The following is a 14,646-nucleotide window of genomic DNA, read 5'->3' as shown; positions in this document are numbered from 1 at the left end:
ACTCTTGCTAGGAGTTGAAGACACTCCAGCCTGTCCAGGTTGACACAATACTCACAGTTAGACGTCTTTTCTAATATTGTGGTCAACTCGTGTCGAGAAGTACCGACAGGACAGGTCTACACACCCTGTGCATGTTAGGCCTTTGCGAATAATGCCGGCAGAATTCGGTACTTTTTCTGATAAGTTTCATGCATGTTTGGTATGTGGATAGAGAAATGGAGCAGAATTCGAGGGATTGCCCGCCATAAGGTTTGTATGGTTCTGCCAATTTCACTGCTTTTCGAGCAGAATCTGCCACCTTTTCGAGCATTATCCGCCAATGCCTAGACTGCATGTACTTCTCGTGGCCAAGTAATAGTTTCAGGCTTTGTGGATCTACCATGAATGGTGAAACCGACTTCCTGAGTTGGTTACTTGATCTCGTTGGATTATTGATTCACGCATACTCAGCTCCAGTAATGCGTAACGATCTCTCGCCCAGGATTTTTTGTTTCGCTGTTTTCCAGTTTCGAGAGGAAGAGTGTGGTGTCCGCGATCCGGGTAGAGTGATGATGTTCCTGTACGTATGCGAGCAAAAAACGATCGTGTAGGCGGCATGCAACGTAGTACGGTAAACCCTCACTACACTGTCTACATGACGCCAGTGGATGATATTACTTCATTACGAGGCAGACTACAAACAAACAAACAAACACGAGAGCCAGGTGGACTTTCTGGAAGCACTGAACAGAGGCGGAATACTAGAAGATGGAGCCGAGGCGCTGGTGCCTCCGCCACCTAACGCACGTGACTGCGTGCCGATGGACTGATACCAGGATATAACAGTCGTACTTGACCTCACTCCGGACATACCCCCGGATCAGTGCGGACAATGCAGGAACTTCTTGCCGAGTTCACGAGGATCTACATGTAGGAGAGTCAAGCAGTTTTACCGGTGTTGTTGCTAATGTTGGTAGATGCACAACACTAGCTCCAACGACCACTCGTGCTGGGCTGTCACTAACACTGAGTGAGTGCCCTAGTGACATGAACTCTGGCAATGGTGTCACCGTGGATACGCGCGCTACACTATAAAACATAGTGACTAGTGTACCCCAGCAGAAGATGCAGTGTGTTTACATGTCGACAATTCGAGGGTTCAAGTGTGCTCTGGGCCAATGTGGCTTGGAAAGACGTGGCCACGTCAGGTGGTTATGCAACATGAATGCTCGAGCATGTCCGGCTGTCAGTACCACACTGGTGGATTCTGTTGTGTAGCAACACCTCCAGAACATCGGCTGGGGGCAGGTGTGTTGGAACGCACTCATTAGTAGACATTACATCCACTGCCCTCTCGACATGCAGTTGACTCAGTAGAGTACACATTTTTTTATACTGGGTAGTGTACGAGTGTACTCTGCTAGGGATTCTCTCGGTCTGATAATCAGTGCCATAATAAAACAGCTTCGGCCTGGTGTGCATTGTTGAAATAATAATATTATTACACACTGATACAGTGATAGATACAATCATGGTGATGATATGCATGCATGTATAAGCTCTCATCTTATCTGGGGTCTTGACTCTCTTGAGTAGGAAACACAAAGAGTGATGATACATGTAGGTCAGTACTGTATTGTCATGACTCCGGCCTGGCTGTGCACATGACCATGTTAGCACAGTTTCAAAGCCCGTATGACTTACACCACACCGTACCGGGATGTGCTCTGATCATCCATCATCACTCTCACGTGCCATGTGCTGGGGAGGGGCGCCAGGACTGAATAGCCTACAAATAATTCTAGGACCCTACACTACAATACTCAATAGACTGTAGTGGGCTACCCAGCTGAACACCTTATCATTCGACCAGTGCATGTTAGGGAGTTATTGTTGTCCCAGTGCTTATGCCATACTCTGAGGCCCAGTAAAGGGTTGGTAAGCCATGATCTCAATACTGAGTACATGTATCTACATGTACATGTACATGTACATATACACGCTAGTCTATCCATAAGCGCATCCAGCATATCCGTTGCCAGGCTCAGTAGCTGCAGGAGCACTTGCAGCCATGTATGGGTCTCATGCAAAGGAATCCGGTCTCGGTATTCAGCATACAGGTGCATTCAGTTTAGGGCTATAGACTACTAGTAGAACTGTATTGTCTAATTGCACAGCCCAAACACTTACACTGTGCACTGCATGTGGTAGATACCTACATGTGGTACATTGCAAGAGTTTTCTGGACTGCGGTGCCATATATTGCTACATTTATTCCCTGGCGTTTAGGCCTACAAGTACAAGTACAATTAGGGCATGATTGGCATGAATACTGATACCGTGATCAATCATTATTATTATTATTATTATTGTGGTTAGTGCCTAACTAAGTACTGGGGTAGAGGGGTTGTATAACTGATGCTCTTTGAGGCCCAGATGTACACGTACACCATACAAGGAGAGAAGTCTGTAGATGCATGCTTAGACTAGGACTAGGATGATCCTCCAGTACTGGGCCAGATCAGAGTAAGGTGTCGCATCTATTATACTTCGTAGAAGGAATGTGTGCATGATCTTTATAGAGCACCGAGGACTATGCAGTGACCATGGTGACTCTCTAGTGCAGGCAGATGGCCCAAGCCACCCCAGGACATCCCTACCCTTTCAAGACCAGCTACCGTGGACAATACAGCACCAAATTTCGGAAGTGGACTTGGTATCTTCTGGGTTTGTCAAGGACAAGGGCGTTGGCCCAACTGCTACATGTACCTCATACACATGTACACACATTCCAAACATCGCTAGTATAGAAATGTTCAACTACTAGCCTTGATCACTGCATCCCAGAGCTCAACGGTACTGTGTAATAGACTACCTGATGATAACTTACCTACTCACGCATGGCCTGGCTGCAAAGAATACACTGACAGGCATACCGTCTTCGGGAGAGGGAGGGGCATGCACTCGTACTCTCAGTCTCAGTCTTGATGACGATGGTCATTAGTGCAGCACATACTAGTACTACTACTGTTTGTCTGTAGACTGTGGTCTGTAGTACTACTACTACTAGTACTAGCAAGAGTACATAACCCCCCAGAGTGTGCAACGCCGATCCAGCTCTGTGTAGGGTCTTGGTCGAGCGGAATCGGATCTTCTGATGTCATGCGTACACTTCACACCAGCGCAAGGCCGGTCTCGAGGCAGGGCACCATTGTTTTTGATCCAAGAGTACCCGCGACTCCCCGGGTTCCCCTCAGATGTGTACGGTATTATCAATGATTATGACGCAAAGATCCGATTCCGCTCGACCAAGACCCTACACAGAGCTCGATCAGGCGTTGCACACTCTGGGGGGTTATGTACTCTTGGTACTAGCAAGAGTACATAACCCCCCAGAGTGTGCAACGCCGATCCAGCTCTGTGTAGGGTCTTGGTCGAGCGGAATCGGATCTTCTGATGTCATGCGTACACTTCACACCAGCGCAAGGCCGGTCTCGAGGCAGGGCACCATTGTTTTTGATCCAAGAGTACCCGCGACTCCCCGGGTTCCCCTCAGATGTGTACGGTATTATCAATGATTATGACGCAAAGATCCGATTCCGCTCGACCAAGACCCTACACAGAGCTCGATCAGGCGTTGCACACTCTGGGGGGTTATGTACTCTTGGTACTAGTCATTCCACCACTGAAGTCACTGAAGTGAAGAGCTAGCACCAAGGCGTGGCCATAGTGTACACTGGTGGCTGGGTAGCCATGACATGCGGGTGCGGGGAGGACTGGTGAATATACAGTACTAGTATGTACTAGTAAACTACTATTTTACCATGACCTGGTGAGCCTCTAACGTTAGCCTGCAGCTTGGCGCAGGTCTAGACTCTACCCACAATGCCATCATATTCATAGTGCTTCTTGATACCCGGCTAAAGTGCATGCACATGTGGCTGGTACAGCACACAACCCTACAAACTTCAGTCAGGCACAGGACGATGAGCTTTCCATGAGTACTTTCATTGCATTCCCATTCGGAGAATGCATGCTGCACGCAGGCAAAGAAGATGGGAAAAAAGAACTAGAGCCCTTTTTAGGAGTACAGGACTGCTAACTACAACAGGCGGCAGCATCAGCAGCAACCACCCAGCTACAAATCATATGGGGGCATAAAACGTCAAACTGATCATCACACAGAGCACTACAATTGTCTCGTTCCGACTGTTTGGGTGTGTACATGTATGATGATTCGCACAAGTTCTCTGTGCTTTGTTGCGCAGCAAACTAAATACAGTACCGCCGCCATAAGATATACATGTACATGTATAATGTATGTCCACACTCAGCAAAAGGTGTTTTTAAAGTGCAGCGCCTCAAGTAACAGTTCTATCCTGTAGTGGCACATGTCACCAGCATTTAAACAAATAATATTTAATTGTCACATCAGTCATCGACATGATTGGTATGATAATAAGTACCTGGGGCATCCTGGCCCTAGCCCCTGGATCTCGAGCTGCGACAGGGAAGTGGTGCGAGCTAATCATCACTAAGCTGCAAGAAGTACACTCCCTACTGCATCACAGCCTCAAAGTGCCGGCTCAGAGAAAGGTGGACCTGCAAACCAGGAAACATGTCACACTCTTCTGCCCGAGCCGTCTGGGTCCATCTCTAGTCTAGTACTGGCAAGCTCCCAGGGGAAAGTAAAAAGGTGTGCTGCAGTAACAGGGTGAAGTGCATGTACATGTACAATGTGTGCTCACTTGTAATCAGGGAGTTGTAAAGGGCCTATGCAACACCCTATTTGTAATTGTCTTGATCATGGCCATGCTGCGATATACAATGTATTGTGTTCATGTACACAGTACACAGTACATGTAACACAGAGTCAGCTAGGCTACTTTGGAGTAGTACATGAGAACTTGATGTACTCGGATCGCCTTCAGAACGGGTTTACTGCTACTACTACATGTACTAGTATTCACAAAGTCATGAAACCAATTCAAACCATACAGACGTACAGTCATGTACATGATTGTAAAAGACAACCCAAATTCGGAAATAAAATACCGTAGAATCCCGCGGATAAGCCCACCCGCGTATAAGCCCATGCCCGCGCATAAGCCCAGGGTTTGTTCGAACATCACAAAGCTTCATTGTACAAGCCCATGGGCCTAGGTCACACCGAGAGTCCATAAATTATGGACTCTTGGCCATACCATATACACTGTACGTAGTACATGCACATTATTTATTTTTTTAGTACATTTCAGCACAATCATCGGTGGTTTTTGTTTGCACAGTGGTTTTTAGCATGTATTTCTCACTTCCTTGATACTTTTCAATAGCACAACTTGGTGTCGGCGTATAAGCCCATGTCCGCGTATAAGCCCATGTTCTCGTATAAGCCCACCGAAATGTCCTTGTGAAACAGATAAGCCCATGGGCTTATCCGCGGGATTCTACGGTAGAACACTCAATTGAAGTGTAACATTGAACACAAAAGCTTGACACGAAACCTGCACGCAAAGGCGAAGCTACGCCTCTGGCCGTGTCAGCACCAGGGCTCCCTACATGTACATGTACATAGACATGTACATGTACATTGTGCCAAGACTCAAGAGTATAAGAACCAACCCCCTGGGCCATGGGGGGTGATAATACTCTTGATTGTACATGTATGTCTAGTACAGTCTAGGGCTCCCTGGCCAGCACAGCTGGTGGCGCTGAAAAGGGGGCCCCGGCCTTGCGCGTTGAAAGTTGCGGCGGATGTAGCCTTGTAAGTTGTAGGATGCCCTAGCCCTGCCGCTAGAATATAGCCCTAAACTGAAGCATGTTACTGTACTGTACTCTCTGAGTTTCATCCCTTGTATCTTTGGTGTTCTTCCTTCTTCAAGTAACTTACTTGTAGTTCCATGTCGTGTTAATTTACATGTAATTTACCCGGTTTGACTAGTATGACTCGTAGTCACTGGCATAACCGTTACAAGCCCTGATTACATTTGAATGCGTTGAGTTCTTTGCCCATTGTTGCTCTCACCTTTTGCTGATTGTAATAAAAGCTTTGTGTCGAGTAGCCTTCTAGTACATGTAGTACAGTGTATTGGCTATTCGTTCATGAAGGAGCGCTACCTCCACAGACTGAGTCGCAACTTGCCTTTCTACATAACTGTAGTTCTTTGAATTCCTTTCCCAAGCTTAAATGGAGGGTTCTGTAGTCTAAAAATAGTCACCGGAGGAACTCGGAGAAAGGTTTTTTTTTACTCGGAGAAAGGTAGCTTTTGAAAGGAAATGTTGAGCCATTTTGTTTACAGCAAGGCCTGACATATAGTAGTAGCAACAGGGGGGTTCCGCAAGGCTCCGTCTTGGGGCCCTCTCTCTTCAATCTGTCAGTCAGAAAGCTCCCCTCTGTACCCCAGCACTACAAGGCTCGACAGTACGCGGACGATGTCTCCCTTTACAAAGCTGGCAAGAACGTTAAACAGTTGTGCAAGGAGCTGACAGAAGACATTGTCAAAGTGAAAGAGTTCTTGGCGGCCCGGCTTACTGCTATTTGTCGTGTTCAGGTCAAAGTGCAAGCCCCTGGACCCTAGCGTCGCTCTACAGCTGGGTGAGGTCACAATCAACCATATATATATTTATATGGCCTAGTGCACACATTCGATACCTAGTACCTTGGCATTGTACTCGACGAACATCTCTCCTTCGGAGAGCACGTTAGGCAACTAGAGCGGAAAGTTAGTTGGAAGTAACTGTTAGTTAGCCATGTTCAGAAAGGTCCGAGATCACATGACGGTGACTGCAAAGCGTGCATTTTATATTTGTTCCATTCAGACAGTACTCGAGTATGGTAGTAACTCATTTGCTCATTGCTTGTCAGTAACTCTTCATGATCGTCTAGTCCGTCTTAGTAATAGAGCTCTACGCATTGTGTTCAGTATGCCTCGTTTTTCTGACGTATCCCTTATTAATGCACGCCATCACATTCTCCCTTTGTCTGTGCGCTATCAGTTCAAACTCTATCTTAGTGTTTCGTGCTTTTGCCTTCGTTCTAAATCTACTCGTACCAATTCCTGCACTCGCTCTCAGGCATCTTCGTCTGTCACTCTACCAAAAGCTAAAACTCGTTTTGGTCTCTGTTCAGTTTCTTTCATCGGTTCCGACCGTTGGAATGCACTCCCCGCTGCAGTCCGCTTATGCTCTTCACTGCACCTATTCCGTAATTCAGTCATGTCCTTTCATTTCTAGGACTAGGGTACCCTGTTAAGTGTTAGGCCTGTATTATGGTATTGCCCTATCAAAAATTTGATAATATTATTAAAAATAATGTTTTATCACCAGGAAACTCGAAGTACAACAAGCGCTAAGTGTGACCGGAACAGCTGAAGAAAAAAATGAGCGTGCTCCCAGCAGGGCTCGAACCTGCGACATTCGCGTTATTAGCACGACGCTCTAACCGACTGAGCTATGGGAGCTCATGCAAATCAAGCATTGCATTCTCCAACTCGTACAGCGATATTATCGATGCTATCGCGATTCGACATGACGCTTAGCTTTCCATCTGTTGCTACGGTGATGTGAAAATGGCGCGTTTCGAGGGGGATCGGCCGCACGTTTCATGGAAAATTTTGTATGCAATCGTTGACTCTTTTTTTTCGAAAATTCAGTTTGCCATCATCACAACTAAACAATTATTTGCCTTGTTTATGGTGTTTTCAAGAGGCTTGTGTATCGCTGCAGTGAGTTATCATCATCAAGCCGAGTAGATTTGGTGCTGCAATATTCGAAAATGTCGAAGAGGAAACACTCCCTTTCCTCGCAAAGTGGACCGAGTGCCAAGAAGCCTCGAGGTAAGATTTTTCAAGGCGAATCACTGATTGTTGCTGTTGAGCACCATGTCGTTATTTTGAGTACCCAGTGGTCATCGGAAGCAGTATTTCTCCTTGAATTAGTTTCCACATGGATGTATATCACTTTCCAATGATGAACATCAATTTATGTCCGTTTTCCCTTAGCTATCTGAGAAGTTTTCCGTAGAGCAGAGAGAAGCACAATGAATTCCTCTCTGCTGAATGCTGTACATTTTTCTCCATTTTTGTGAATTTGCACCTAGTATCTTTGCAACGGTTCACATCACGTACGGAGGGAACACTGCTGACACTGGGCCAGGGAGATATGGGCCAGTTAGGGCTAGGGGAGGATATAATGGAGCGCAGGCGACCAGCTATTGTCCGGGAGTTGGAGGATATTCCGATCAAGCAAGTGGTCTGCGGAGGCATGCACACCGTGGCACTGACAACAGAGGGCAAGGTAAATCATTTGGCTAGTAAATCTTCTATAGGCTTTGGAGAAAATCCCATGCCAGTTGAAAGAGAAATCAACTGGATATGGAAGGGTAAATGCCGACTTCATGTACGGCACAACATGCGCTTGACTGGGGTCCCCAGTACGATGTCCAGCATGGTGTGTTGTGTGCAGCCATCCTAAAGATTACATAGGTCAGATCAAAGAGATACCATCAACAGCGACGGAATATTTTTGGAAGCAACTCCGCATCTTCCTCGTGTCTCTCAGTTTTGATGTTTGTTGACCTGCTCCAGTACTGGTCAAAATATGGTACTGGATAGCTGTGTGTGGATGTATGTGGATATGTGTGTGGTGTATGGTGTGTGTGTGTGTGTGTGTGTGTGTGTGTGTGTGTGTGTGTGTGTGTGTGTGTGATGTTTATGTATGGGTGTGTGGATGTATGTGTGGGCGTGATGTGTATGTGTGGGCGTGGGTGCACTGCAGGTGTACACATTCGGTTGCAACGACGAAGGTGCACTTGGCCGGACAGGTGACGAGGCACTGCCAGGTCTTGTTGATCTCAAGGGTGATGTGGTGCAGATCTCAGCCGGCGACAGCCACACAGGATTGCTGATGGCCGATGGCAGCCTTCTCGCGTGCGGTACCTTTCGGGTGAGTTTGTCTTGCAGTCTGGATGTGTGTTGCAAAGTCAAGATCACTGGTATATTGCTGCATGTACTGTGAAGTGCTGCGAGAGCGCCCCGCCACCACTTCCCTTCCTGTGTTCGTGTTGGGGAGGTGGTGTTCTATCTGTAGGTCATAAGACTTGTACCAAGGGTCCATAAACCCCCAGAGGCCTTTTGGACTCTTGCTTGTACCTTGTGCACACATTGCTCTTTGTGCAGTCAATCCATACGCATACTTTTTACCTTTGAGCGGTAGACTATGTAGCTCCACACAAGAACATGCTAAGTGTGACCTTAGTGCACCAAGGTTACCGTAAAAGCCCATGTATACGCCCACCCTCCGTGTACACGCCCAGTCAGGGGAAGTCAACACTTTTGTTTCAAAATAGCGCCCATGCCCATGTATACGCCCAGGTATGCCGACAACACCAGTACATGTGCAGGTACCGATACCCAATACTTACTGCTATCCCTATTCCAAGTACAGTAAAACCTGTAACTAAAGACCACCGTGACTAGCGACCAGCCTGGTACTACCGACCACTTCGCCAGGCACGGACGGTCTAACAGTAGTTTGATAACGCTTCGCTCTTCATTGAGATATCTACCATTCTCTCTTTTTCTCCTTATTTTCTCCCCAACCCTCCTTCCCTGTAACATAATAACATATTCGCTGCCTTATCATTGAGCATTTGTGCTCGTTTGGATTTGCGAATTCAAATAAAGTATACAAATAAACAAAACACATTCAAAATGCACTGTGACTAGCGACTACCCGCTGAATGCGACCAGCGACCGCCTTTTCTTGTCCCAAAGATGATTTTTGACTCGTAACTAGCGACCGCGATGTAGGAAATCAAATGTTGCTCGAAGCTCCTTCTTGAAATGTTGCTGGTTTTCCATTTTCCTGAAAGGAAACTTTCGATACTACAGCTGAACAAATGAACGCAGGTCATTTTGACTGTGGAGTCGGTTTGGACTGCACTACACCTGTCAACATTTCAAGCCCTGTCAAGAATAAACATGATAGGAAACATCTTGGAAGTTGGAGAGCGCATCGGAAGCGCTCTCTGATCGATGTTACCACTCGGAGGAGAAACGAAGACTAAGCGGCTCTTTCACCCCAGTCATACAGCTACAGACGAATCGACGATGGCATCAAGGAATCCAGAAACAAAGCAGCACCCCAAGGTCCTGATGCTGAAGGATCGCGTTCAAGCAATCGAGAAGTCACAACAAGGACACTCGGTACGATTGATCGCATGAACGAATTTGAAGCCCAGCGCAAAATGAAACTTCCACAGGGAACGTTTGACTACTGGCTTCAGAAGCAGCAGCTGAATTTGATGTCTGCAACAAATTAATCTTCTCTCTCTCCGTCTTTCTCTCCAAGTGTTGTTTGACCTGAAATAAGAATGGTATTGCGCGAGTCCTGGGGAATTGTATTAGCTGCATTTTGACATACATACATGTATATATTATAATGGGAGCCGTAATATATGGTCACGCAGTGCAAACCTCTAACTAAAGACCGCTTTTGCTGGCACCAAGGGGTGGTCGGTAGTCACAGGTTTTACTGTATACGCCCGGTTCCAAAATAACGCCCGTGCCCTTGTATACGCCCAGGAAATCGAGGCTGCTATTCTATACGCCGGGGGCCTATACATGGGGTTTTACGGTATTACCTTTTATATGTGAGTGGTCAGCCCTTTCGGCATGGCAATGGGTCTCCAAAGAGTGCCTCCTTCAAAGCCGGTAAGGTAAACAGACATGCTCCGATCTATGGACTTTCTCTGCACAGTACTTACATAATCATTACTCATTGTGCTGCCACCCCATACCTGGTCCTGTGCTCAGAGGGCTGCTCTGGTTTTCTGATCAATGTTTGGCCTTTGTTTGTTAGGATGGAAACGGCATTATTGGCTTGACAGCGGACACCAAGAAGGCTACCGTTCCGACCGTGATCTTTCCAGCCGACTGCGTACGAGTGTCGTCCGGTAGTGACCACATGGCGGTGGTGAAAGCGGACGGCACCCTGTGGACATTTGGTAATGCTGAGCAGGGTCAGCTTGGTCGTGTTCCGACCTGGTGAGTAGAGGATGTCTCTGTTGTAAGCCATCACTCAGACCTGTTCTACAAGCCAATGGGTAAATGACGTCAACTTGAAATTCTGTCGGGACAGTACCCATGGTGGAGTTGCACACTCTTGGGGGTTATGTACTCTGGGTGAAACACAACCGGCTCTTGTAGTGTATCTGTTCGCTGCATTCTTGTTAAAATTAGGCTGTTCACTGTTGGTCGTTGTTGTGGTAGTGTGCTAGTATACAGTTCCTTCGACGGAAACGCTTGCATGTAGATGCAGATCATTGCTGTTAACCCGACCCGTGTAAAGGCGAAACATACATGCACATCTGGGTCTGAAGCCAAAGCTCTCTTGCTCTTTTTGTGTCTTGTTCAGTTTCTCCATGCGTGGTGGTCGCCGTGGTCTGAAGTTCCTGTTGGAACCTCACCGGGTGGAGATGCCACGTCATCGCACCGTCACTGACGTCTACTGCGGATCGTTTCACACGTTTGCCGTTGTGGAGCACGGCACCGAGGTGTACGTGTTTGGTCTGAACAACTACGGGCAGCTGGGACTGGGCGATGTAGAGATGCGAAACATGCCGTGCCGCCTCGAGAACTTCCCGCCGGCAGATGTGAGCGCCAAAGAGCATGAGCCGCAGTTCTCCGGTGGTCAGCATCACAGCCTAATGCTGTACGGCGGGCGCGTGTACGCGTTCGGACGCTCCGACTACGGCCGGCTGGGCCTCGGCGGAAGCGACGTGGAGGTGACGGAGATGACGCAAGTGCCAGGCTTGAGCAACGTGTCGCATCTGACGACAGGCTCAGCCGTGTCTCTATGTTGTGATGCGGACGGTAAGAGTCTCTCATGGGGCATGGGTACTAATAATCAGCTTGCCTCAGAAGGTGAAGATGACGTCGACTGTCCGACAGCAATGATTGGCAAGCAGATCGAGAGTAGAAGAGTACTGGCCATTTCTGGCGGTGGCCAACACACAGCCCTTATCGTAGAGTAGCGGCGGTTGTGGCCATGTTTCCCATGCGCTGCATGCAGCAAGAGAGCACTAGTTTATTTACTTCTGAGGTACCACCGTCGATATATTATTGTGTCCTATAGCCACAAGCCTCACCGTATGCAGTCCTAGTGCTAACAGCAATGGTACTACATTGCAACTGTAAGCTAGCTACCGGCCAGGTGAATCTCGTTTGAGCCCATCAGGTCTGCTGTACCACACTACAATGAACACACTCGGGTGACTGCTTCTTGACCGAGGTTTCTTAGTTTGTTGACCTCACAACGGCAGTCTTGCTTCGATGCGGTAGATCTCCGTTCGTCAAAGTCACCTAGAACATGGAGTGGCAATTTCTCTCTAGATCCTTTGCCTATTGCGGTATTTAGCCTTTCCGGCTGCGTTTGGTCGCCTGTTTTCTCTTTTAGCCGTGCTCTCTCTCTCGCTCTCTCTATCTGGTTGAGGGCTAGTGCCATGGTATTCATTTTGGGATGGTTTTTATTGCGCCCTGGTATCGCCGCTGTTTGATTGTCTCGCTTGCGAACCTTTCATTCACATGTCTCATACTTGTAACAATAGGTGTCGGAGTGACTTGGCTTTCTTCTATTTCCGGACCACCGCTCATACTCAATGGACATGTGAACAAACTGCTGCATCTACTGATCTCGGGTTTTGTGTTTTCCACTCTCCTTTTCCTGTACCGTTAGCAACTTCTTTTCAAAATCCAGTTTGGTGATCTCTCTCTCACACTCTCTCTCTCTCTTTCTCCTCTCAGCTCTCAGCTACACCGGTTCCGAGTTGTAACCGCCTTGTGCAGCTATTTCGTCAGTGTTTGTCAAAAGGCTTTTTCTTGATTTGTAGTTTCTGCTCCAGGCCGTTGTCTGCCGCCTGGCAATCATGAATCTATTGTTAGAATGTTTGACTTGATCCTCACATACATGCTGTCATGCAGAGACTCTTGTACAATGTACAGCAACAACGGTTGCTAAACAATGCTTCTGCTGCTGCTGCTGTTTCTGTCATGCACATTGATATGCACCACGGGTTTTTTTTTGTCAGAGCAACTCTTCTTCGCGACCATGTCTGTAGCCTGCCTTCCGGCTGTCTTGGATCTACACTGGTTGTTTTGAAGTGATACATATCTGCGACTGGTGCTTTGTGGGTGCTTTGTGGGTGTGCAATGTGCATGCAGTGAAGCGTCAGTAATTCTAACGTACATTGGGTATAACATTACGTTTCTCTTTGTAGAATCGAAACAAGAAAGATGGTACTCATGTCATACACGCACTACATGGCAACGACTGTGGATTTGTACTATTCAAGTAATAATGTATGCCATGTAGTGTGCATGTGTGGTGTGTACTAGTGAAGCTTATATCAGATGCACTTTGATTTAGCCACCCACACTGGTAGCAAGTATTACCTTCATTGGGGGCAAGGGTAACTGCAGTTGGATCCCGGGACGGATACCGTACCCAGAGTTTGGGGGTTTTCAGGGGGTGTCGGCCGTTAACCTGTCCCTCCAGGAAATCGCGATTCCACGGATGCAACAAATTTCGCGATTTTGGCCAAAACCCGCAAATTTCTGAAAAGTCCCTGATTTCCCGCGTTTTTTGTTGTTTTCTGCACTTTTCACGCAGTATACAGTGCTTTCTATGATCCTGTACGTGGGTTATTTGCACAGTACGCAAATAGCGATTCTAATGATGCAACAAATTTCTGGCCCAAATCCGCAATTTCCTGCCAATAATTCCGCGAGTTCCTGGCAAGTTCCACATCTTTCCGCATTTTTCGCCGCGTTTTTGTTGTTTTCTGCCGCAATTTCTTGCGCAAGTTTTCGATGACTTTTTCCGCAAATTCCCGCAGGGACAGGTTAACGCGTTGGGCCGTTCAATAGAGTACTCTTTCCCCTTTTGAGTCTCTCTCCCGGGGAGACCCACGTGACCCGTTTTGGGAGTGAGGAACAAGACTTATTAGCAAGTGTGTGTGTGTAAATTAGTACCACGATCATCATACTTGTTTCTCTTTTTATTGAACGTTTTTCTTCGATAATCACAAGTGAGTTCTAAATCGGTACATCGAACAGTGTGAAACCACATCGCATTATTATCATGTGCCTTTCTATCCTTTGTTTGTAGTCGAGTCGAGTCCATGACAGCAGTGATACATGTGCGCAGCACTTGCATAAAACCTCTCATTTTCCTTGCTACAATCATCATGCTTGTGCTTGCTACGCTAGGTTTGTAGCCTAGGTTTGTAGATCTACATGTACATCATGACAGGTAGTCGTAGATCCACATGATATTCACAGAGAGCCTTCTCTGATCCCAAGCAAAAGCGATCCTGTCAGCTTTTCTAGTGATAGTAGTATTACTATAAGTAGTATTGTGGTTGATTTCAATGATTTGGCATACCGAGTAGACTACCAACAGCCTGGAGTCTGAGTGGAGGCAAGGCAAGGGCGAAGGGTTAGTTAGACCTTACAACTAAGGTCTAACTAAGTAGGGCTAGAACATGCCTGCAGCGACACTCACAAACGTTTACTACTACCATGATTACTAGTCTTAGCAGTCTACATGGTCTATCCTCAGAGCGCAGTGCACCCAATTGCCGATTGCAACGTCGAACATGGCTACCGC

At 47.1% G+C, this 14,646-nt stretch overlaps 1 protein-coding gene and 1 non-coding gene across 2 annotated transcripts; one reads left to right on the top strand and one right to left on the bottom strand.

Moving 5' to 3' along the window:
• Positions 1-7,365: 7,365 nt before the first annotated feature.
• Positions 7,366-7,439, bottom strand: Trnai-aau (transfer RNA isoleucine (anticodon AAU)). The gene has a single exon. It is a non-coding gene; the product is annotated as a tRNA-Ile (tRNA).
• A 192-nt stretch (positions 7,440-7,631) lies between these two features.
• On the top strand, positions 7,632-13,161 carry LOC135817526 (regulator of chromosome condensation-like). The gene is made up of 5 exons (XM_065330733.1): positions 7,632-7,814; positions 8,078-8,274; positions 8,755-8,922; positions 10,840-11,024; positions 11,395-13,161. Exons 1-5 carry the CDS (start codon positions 7,754-7,756, stop codon positions 12,011-12,013), a joined length of 1,230 nt encoding a protein of 409 aa, XP_065186805.1. The 5' UTR covers positions 7,632-7,753; the 3' UTR covers positions 12,014-13,161.
• Positions 13,162-14,646: the final 1,485 nt, after the last annotated feature.

The sequence above is a fragment of the Sycon ciliatum genome, chromosome 5 (assembly GCF_964019385.1).
Source record: "Sycon ciliatum chromosome 5, ocSycCili1.1, whole genome shotgun sequence".
Lineage (NCBI taxonomy): Eukaryota > Metazoa > Porifera > Calcarea > Leucosolenida > Sycettidae > Sycon > Sycon ciliatum.
Note: the sequence above shows the minus strand (reverse complement) of the source record. Positions and strands in the feature narration are given on the sequence as shown.

Bases quoted from the DNA above. Each gene is read 5' to 3' on its own strand.
- LOC135817526 (XM_065330733.1), top strand. From the start codon at position 7,754: ATGTCGAAGAGGAAACACTCCCTTTCCTCGCAAAGTGGACCGAGTGCC. The intron at 7,815-8,077 runs GTAAGATTTTTC...ATTTGCACCTAG, and splicing joins GAGTGCCAAGAAGCCTCGAG to TATCTTTGCAACGGTTCACA. The intron at 8,275-8,754 runs GTAAATCATTTG...GGTGCACTGCAG, and splicing joins CACTGACAACAGAGGGCAAG to GTGTACACATTCGGTTGCAA.